This window comes from Lemur catta, chromosome X (assembly GCF_020740605.2).
Source record: "Lemur catta isolate mLemCat1 chromosome X, mLemCat1.pri, whole genome shotgun sequence".
Taxonomy (NCBI): Eukaryota; Metazoa; Chordata; class Mammalia; order Primates; family Lemuridae; genus Lemur; species Lemur catta.
The window spans coordinates 59,796,003-59,803,799 of record NC_059155.1 but is presented as its reverse complement, the minus strand read 5'-3'; the positions used below and the strand labels follow the sequence as shown (position 1 = coordinate 59,803,799).

At 43.7% G+C, this 7,797-nt stretch overlaps 1 protein-coding gene across 1 annotated transcript; it reads left to right on the top strand.

Moving 5' to 3' along the window:
- Nucleotides 1-1,754: 1,754 nt before the first annotated feature.
- On the top strand, nucleotides 1,755-2,454 carry LOC123628651 (60S ribosomal protein L19). Its single transcript, XM_045538528.1, has one exon. The coding sequence runs from the start codon at nucleotides 1,785-1,787 to the stop codon at nucleotides 2,373-2,375; it is 591 nt and encodes a 196-aa protein (XP_045394484.1). The 5' UTR covers nucleotides 1,755-1,784; the 3' UTR covers nucleotides 2,376-2,454.
- Nucleotides 2,455-7,797: the final 5,343 nt, after the last annotated feature.

The window sequence follows — 7,797 nt, the reverse complement described above, 5'->3', positions numbered from 1 at the left end:
GTCAAGGACCCAACTTACTATCTAAGCCAGTTGTAATCTATCTCCCTCCCCCAGCCCAGTGTGTTTGTCAAAATGTTTTTTTTTATGTCTGTATATTCTTCCCTGTCCCTCAAGAAGGAACATAATTAGCCTTTTACGAGGATAATGTCATATTTGTCTGAAGCTGACTCCCTCGAAATTTTTGTTTGTTTGTTTTCCTCTCTTTTATCCCCTTGGGAAACTTTAAAAATTAACTTATCAAAAAAACATTCAGTTGTTATGTGTATACTGTAGGAATATCTAGTCCAGATAAACTGTCAAAAGTGTCTAAAAGAAGGAAAGAAAAGGTTGTTCAACTGTGTTTCTTTTCAGGGACACTGACGAGTGTATTTACATAATAAATAGCCTTTGTTATAGTCATGAGAAAATAAGAAAAGAACTTCTTGTCAAGATAAAGAAGAGCTTTTCATATGACTGGGCGTCTTTCAAAATTAGTTTACCATTTAACAATGTCAGCACAATATTTGGGTTTGTAGAAAATCAGGGTTAAATTATTTAAACCTTATAAATTTCCTACACTTGTTTTGATGAGTTAAGTTACCACTGTTTTCATAACTTCATGTATATTTAAATATATATATATATGTGAACAACTAAATGGAATAATAACAGATGTCTTTTTAAAAGGTTTAATTTTATGAATTCTTAAAATTGCCACAAATCATAAGGATTTAGTGTGGTAGCTAATATTGAAATTTCCAGATCCTAACTAAATTTAAGATCTTATAAAAAAGATTAAGTTCATTAATAATCTTTGGACCGGTTAGAAACTGATGGTTTCTAAGTAAGAAACAGATAGAAAACACTGAACACTGAACATAATTTTTTTCTTTTTTTTATTAATTCCCACGAGTTGGAGATAGACGAACATAATTTTTATTATAATTTCCGACAATGGCACTGTTTTTATCAATCATCAATTCATGAAAAGTCCAGGAAACAAATGGAATCCTTAAACCACAATCATGAAAGCTCTCAGAAACCCCTTGCACATCCATAGTCTAAAGTATTACCATTATGCTTGATAGCAGTAAGATCTGTCCCCTCTCGGATCCACAAATTATCTCCTTCTGAGATAATGACAGGTTTTCCCCTGCATTTGGAAAGTATTTCCAATCCTAGACTCCACCCTCTTACAAGCCCATGACTAATTACCACTGCAGGGGACTCCTACACTACCTCTAGCTTCATCACCAACAGGTGCAAGCTGCATTTTCAAAACACCCACCTAAGCAGCCTCTGCAGGATCTCAGACCTGGGAGTTTGGTTTTTTGAAAAGACATCAAAGGAAAACTGGCCTTGAGCCTCAATGGAAAAAACCTTATCAGGAACTGCTAGCAACTCACACAGCAATGAAACTCCAAGGCACTGAGGTTAAGTTCACGTTTCCCGACTTCAAAGCTATACATCACTTTATCCTGACTACTGGATATCCATTCCCTTGGGACACTTTAAACTGAGAATTCTTAGGAACCTTCCAGAAACTGCTGACGGCAGACGTGGACAGCTTCAGCCCAAGGTTAATTTTCTGGCTCTTCCTCGGACCTTTTCTCTCCCTTCACACGACCACTCATCTCGCCTGTTGTCGTACTTGACATTCTCCAGTAACTGCCTAAAAGACTTCTCAGTATGTTCTCCCTATCTTCATCCTGTGGCTTTTGACCCCCTTATAGTCTCGTCTCACTTAAGAAAAAAAAAAAAAAAAAAAAAAAGCTCGCCTTCCTTTCGCTAGTGCGGCCGGAGCCATGAGTATGCTCAGGCTTCAGAAGAGGCTTGCCTCTAGTGTCCTCCGCTGTGGCAAAAAGAAGGTCTGGTTGGACCCCAATGAGACTAATGAAATCGCCAATGCCAACTCTCGTCAGCAGATCCGGAAGCTGATCAAAGATGGGCTGATCATCCGCAAGCCTGTGACTGTCCATTCTCGAGCTAGATGCCGGAAAAACACCTTGGCCCGCCGGAAGGGCAGGCATATGGGCATAGGTAAGCGAAAGGGTACCGCCAATGCCCGAATGCCTGAGAAGGTAACCTGGATGAGGAGGATGAGGATTCTGCGGCGGCTACTGAGAAGATACCGTGAGTCTAAGAAGATTGACCGCCACATGTATCACAGCCTGTACCTGAAGGTGAAGGGGAATGTGTTCAAAAACAAGCGGATTCTCATGGAACACATCCACAAGCTAAAGGCAGACAAGGCCCGCAAGAAGCTCCTGGCTGACCAGGCTGAGGCCCGCAGATCTAAGACCAAGGAAGCACGCAAGCGCCGTGAAGAGCGCCTCCAGGCCAAGAAGGAGGAGATCATCAAGACTCTGTCCAAAGAGGAAGAGACCAAGAAGTAAAACTCCCCCCTCTTGTCTGTACATAGTGGCCTGGGTCATAACATGTGAATCATTTGAATAAAATGAGCTTTGTCTGCTTGCCTGTCTGTTGCTTGCAAAAAAAAAAAAAAAAAAAAAAAAAAAGCTCTCTGATGGGATTTTCTCAGACCATAGCTACTGCTCTGAATGTGACTGTTTGCTGACAAAAATCTAATGGTTCTTCCTTAAACACTTTGGAAGGTACATTTCCTATTGTAGGCCCCTTTCTGGTCCTTAAGTTTCCCTGGCATCGTTAATCCCAAACTTTGGTCTCATAAAAATTGTTCTTTCACCTCAGGCCAGTAGAATTCTCCCACTGAAGTCATCACAATCTGATTGGCGAAACCCAGCCCATGAGGAATGGGAGCTAATGTTGGGGCAATGCCTGGCTTACAATACTTTGTTCTCTTCAGAGACACTCCAGCCTGCTTTTCAGGAACTGTTGAACACTCAAGGCATCTGTCCATTTCAGGGAACATATAATTAGCTCATGTGAAATGATACTTACCCTCCCAATAGAGTCTGTGCCCCAGTAGAGTGCCATTTCTTATGTGAACATTAGACTTACATCCGCTTGCCACACACTAACTTATCCGGTATATTTGGGGGAATTGTTAGAGACTTTCAGATACTTAAAATGACCACCTCTCCTGTTGATCATGTTTTGCTGAAGAGGCAGGCACAGGCTAATTTGGATAACTCCTAGGAAAGATAACTGACTCTATTTATGCATGCTCTGTCAGCCACAGTTCCCATGACGGTGAAAAGGTGGTCCAAACCTTGTCTCTGACCCTAGCAGATGCCATAAGTGACACGACTTCTGCTCTAGAAGACCCACTCCCCCCTGCAAAAAAAAAAAAACAGGTAAAATTCCTTAGCCAGTGTTGTCATGAGTAAGCTCATAATCCTTGATTTCCTCTGGCTTGCCAAGGGGGAGTTTATGCTTTAGCAAACACTTCTTGCTACACCTCCAGAAACACTACAGGTCAAAGAGTCTTTGATGAGGCTAAAAAAAAAAAAAACACCTCTATCTCCACAAAAGATAAGGTGAGCTTTGGGACATGTTCCTATTGTCTCGTCATGGAGGCTCCTGACTTCAGAGTCTGTTATAAGGACTAATCATCATCTTGTTTCTGGTAATTGCCTGTGTTGCATTTGGCCAATGTATCCTGTCCAGAGTCTTAAATGCCACTGCATAGCCATTGTCACACCAGAGGATTCAACAACCCACCCTGCAACAAAAGGAGCAGAGGAGACTAACCCTAGTCCTACTACAGACAACTTTCTTGGAGCTATCTCCAAACCAACAAAATCTTGGTAATGGGGAAGATAAGAATCAATGGCATGACTTCACCTGACCTTGGATAAAGGGGAGAGTGAGGAGCCAGGCATGGTGGCACACACCTGTAATCCCAGCTAATCGGGAGGCTGAGGCAGGAAGATCGCTTATGCCCAGGAGTTGGGAGTGAGCTATGATCACACCACTGCACTCCAGCCTGGGCAACAGGGTGAGACCCCGTCTCTTAAAAAGAAAAGGAGAGGAGTGAGAAACAGCTGAACATGAACAATTTCAGAGATCACCAACATCAGACAGTGCTCCTCTGTGATCACGTTGGATCAAGACAAAAACAAGACCCATCATAGACATTGTTCAGATCACAAAAATGACCAAACATCACCCTATCCTGGCTCATAGAGTGAGTGCTGCTTCTTTATCAATCGCTCCATTCTCTTCGTCTTCTAGATAAGAATTAAAATACCCAATCATAGAATTACCCCTACTTCCTGACTGAATCCAATCCTTAGACTCTCCCCAGAATCCCCTAGTACAAGGCCAAATCCCACAATCGGTTCTAACACTGCATTCCCGAGATATCCACGGTTCTCCACGGCGTGTGTTCTCCTCATTGCAAGGAGTCAATGAACCCAGATTTGTTCAACTGGAGGTGATCTTTGAGTGAAGGGCATTTGTCTCATAATGAAAGATCCAGGATGTACCCTCAGAGAGCTCATAATGTAGCAGGGGAGACAGGTAAACCAACGGTTCTCAGTTAGTGTGATGCGTAGTGTAATCGACAGGATATATAAGAGCAATAGGTCAGAGAGCCAGGTGGGTCAATGTCTCCTTCCTGGTGCAGAAGACATTCAGCTGACTCTTAGGTAAGAATTAGCCCAATGCAGAGGTAGGGCTTGCATTATCAGTTGGAGAAAAGTGTTCTAGGCAGAGGGAATAGCAAGTTCAAAGGCAAGAAGCAGAGTATGTGGCTAGAACATGACAGAAGTCAAGAAGGGACTACCAGCAAGCTTGAAGGGCCCTGCATGCTCTTGGGGTCCACCGTGGGGTGCTATGACTAGGTTGTATTTTATAAAGATTCAATAGCCACATATTGTGATCAAAGTTAACAAATCTACATTGCTTGCCTCCAGAGGCTGAGGATACAGCATCACTTTTGCAGTATTGCCAAAAAAGAAATAACCTGAATTAGCCATGAGGAAAAATCAAATAATCCCAAATCCTACATTTTGAGCTGCCAAAATGTCAATGTCTTGAAACAAAGAAAGGCTGAGGAGCTGTTCCAGATGAAAGGGCGCTAAATGTAATGCTTTACCCTGGACTGGATTTGGAAACACAATACTTTTTTTCCTTTTGGTATAAAGGACATTAGTGGGACAATTAGTGAAATGCAATTAGATAATACTGTATCAATGTTAATTACCCAATTTTGATAATTGTGCTGTGGTTATAGAAGAGAATGCCCTTGTCCTTGCTTTCAGGAAATGCACACTGAAGTATGGTATTTAGAGGTAAAGGAACATCACGTTCGCAACTTACAAACTGGTCAGAAAAAAAATTACATGTGTAAATGAGAGAAAAAAAGGATAAATAAAGCAAATGTGGTAAACTGTTAACATTTGGAGAAGCTGGGTGAAGAGTAATGATGAATTCTTTTTTTTTTTTTCTTTTTTCTTTCTTTTTTTTTTTTTTTTGAGACAGGGTCTCTCTCTGTTGTCCAGGCTAGAGTTCAATAGCCAGATCACAGCTCACTGCAGCCTCAAACTCCTGGGCTCAAGCGGTCCTCCTGCCTCAGCCTCCCAAAGTGCTGGGATGACAGACATGAGCCACTGCACCCGGCCTCTTTATATTATTTTTGCAACTTTTCTGTAAGACTGAATTTCTTTCTAAATAAAGGTATCCCTCCCTGCAAAAAAAAAAAAAAAAGAAAGAAAGAAAGAAACCATATAGTTGAAAACCTCTACGTGTCAGCACTGTGGTGGGATGGGGGACGTGAGGGTAATAAGACGCATGCCCTGCCCTGCAGGACTCACGATCTAGCAGGTCATCTTGGCAGCAGAACCAAAATAACCAACGAGGTGAGACATGGCTTTCAGGAGGATGACAACAGTGTGGGCAAAGAAATGAGGAAGGCCTGAATGAATTAAGGCAGTGCCAACATGGTCAGAAGAACATTAAAGGGACAATTCTATGATCTGGTGACTAACTGAACTTGAGTTAGGAAGCAAGAGGAGTCTAGTGAGGTGTCAGAGCTCCTTGCACAGTCCATTGGTTGCACCATGGTCCCATTCACCAAGACAGAGTGCTTTGGAGGTTGAGGGAGAATAATTTGATTGGTTTTGGACAGTTCAGTTGAACTGCTGAGGAGAGGGTTGGATCTATAGGCCTGTAGCCCTGGGGAGGGATCTGGGCTGAGATACAGGTTAGAGAGCCATCAGCATTGAGGAAGAAGCGGCAGCCATGGGACAAAAGAGACTTCTTAGAGAGAGGGTGCAACTGAGCCCAACATCTGGGGGTTGAAATCTCACTCTTTGCCCCACCCAAGAAGGTGTACTTCCAGTTCTTATGCTTCTACTGATGATTTGGGCTATCTGCTAGAGTTTTCCCAGCTGCACGTGTGGCTTTGGGAGTCTCCTCACTTTGTAGACTTGTGTTTTCCCATCTGCAAGTGGGGACATGGGAGAGTAGTTGTGTCAAGCACATCCCAGGGTGAAGGGAAACTGAGGCCCTAAGTGCAAGTTATTCTAAGTTAACTAACCTTAAACTTTGAGCTGAGGTTGCTCCAACCATGTCCTGCTTGCCTTGGGTTCTCCTGTGCCTTTGCATATTGATTTTTGGCCCTTCCTCTTTGGTGCATGAAAGGGTATTTGGAATGACAAAATAATTGTCATGTGAGTGTACTAAGGGGTTTTAGGACAGTCGGGAATGCAAGGAATGGGACACTAGATTGAGAGATATAAATGAAAAGGTGATACAGACCCTGGATTCCATACATCCAATAAAATGCACAGATCTCAAGTGCACCCCTGGGTGATTTCTGACAGTACCTGCACCTGTGCAACTCGAACCTCCGTCAGGACACAGAGCATTTCCATCACCCCAGAAAGTTCCCTCACTGCCCTTGGCAGTTACTCCCTGCCCCCATCCCCCAGGGGCAAATACCTCCCTCCTTTACTTTTTTATTTTTTCTTTCTTTCTTTCTTTCTTTTTAGATGCCTCTTCCCAGAAGAACCTCCCTTATTTTTTTTTTTCTTGAGACACAGTCTCGCTGTGTTGCCCGGGTAGAGTGAGTGCCGTGGCGTCAGCCTAGCTCACAGCAACCTCAAACTCCTGGGCTTAAGTGATCCTCCTGCCTCAGCCTCCCGAGTAGCTGGGACTACAGGCATGCGCCACCATGCCCGGCTAATTTTTTCTATATATATTCTTAGGTGGCCAGATAATTTGTTTCTATTTTTAGTAGAGACGGGGGTCTCACTCTTGCTCAGGCTGGTCTCGAACTCCTGACCTCGAGCGATCCACCCGCCTCGGCCTCCCAGAGTGCTAGGATTACAGGTGTGAGCCACCGTGCCGGCCCTCCCTTACTTTTTAAAAACGTATTTTAAACTTGTGGGTTATTTAGAGAAAGTCAGGATGGTCAGATGGCAGGACCAGACCCATTTAGGCTCTAAGGGGAGAAAGAAGCTGAGTGGGGTTTAGGATCGTTTATTCAGTATGATTTGAAAATCAAATCAAATGAAGCCTTTCCTCTTCCCCCACCGAGAACATTTTGCAAGAAAGAGATGGCTTCCAGCCATCAGGGTCCTGTCCACCGGGGTTAGGGTGGAGTTGTTTAACCGCATTGTTCTTTCCTTTTTAACCTGTTTGTGTCTCAGAACCCCATCCCAATCTCTCTGTTAGGCATTTTAACAACTATTTTTGGTTTAAGTAAGAGATAAACTCTAGATCATCGGTCCAAACTCCAAAGCTGAGGTTCACTGTGCCCCAAGCCTCGACCCACCATCCCTGCCCCTGCCCGGGGTGGCTTTGCAAGATCCTTCCGGCCCCAGGAGAGGAGAGGGCCGCAACGTGGGCGGGGTGCCAGTGGGTCCCAGGCCCGGGCCATCCACCTGC

Bases quoted from the DNA above. Each gene is read 5' to 3' on its own strand.
- LOC123628651 (XM_045538528.1), top strand. From the start codon at position 1,785: ATGAGTATGCTCAGGCTTCAGAAGAGGCTTGCCTCTAGTGTCCTCCGC.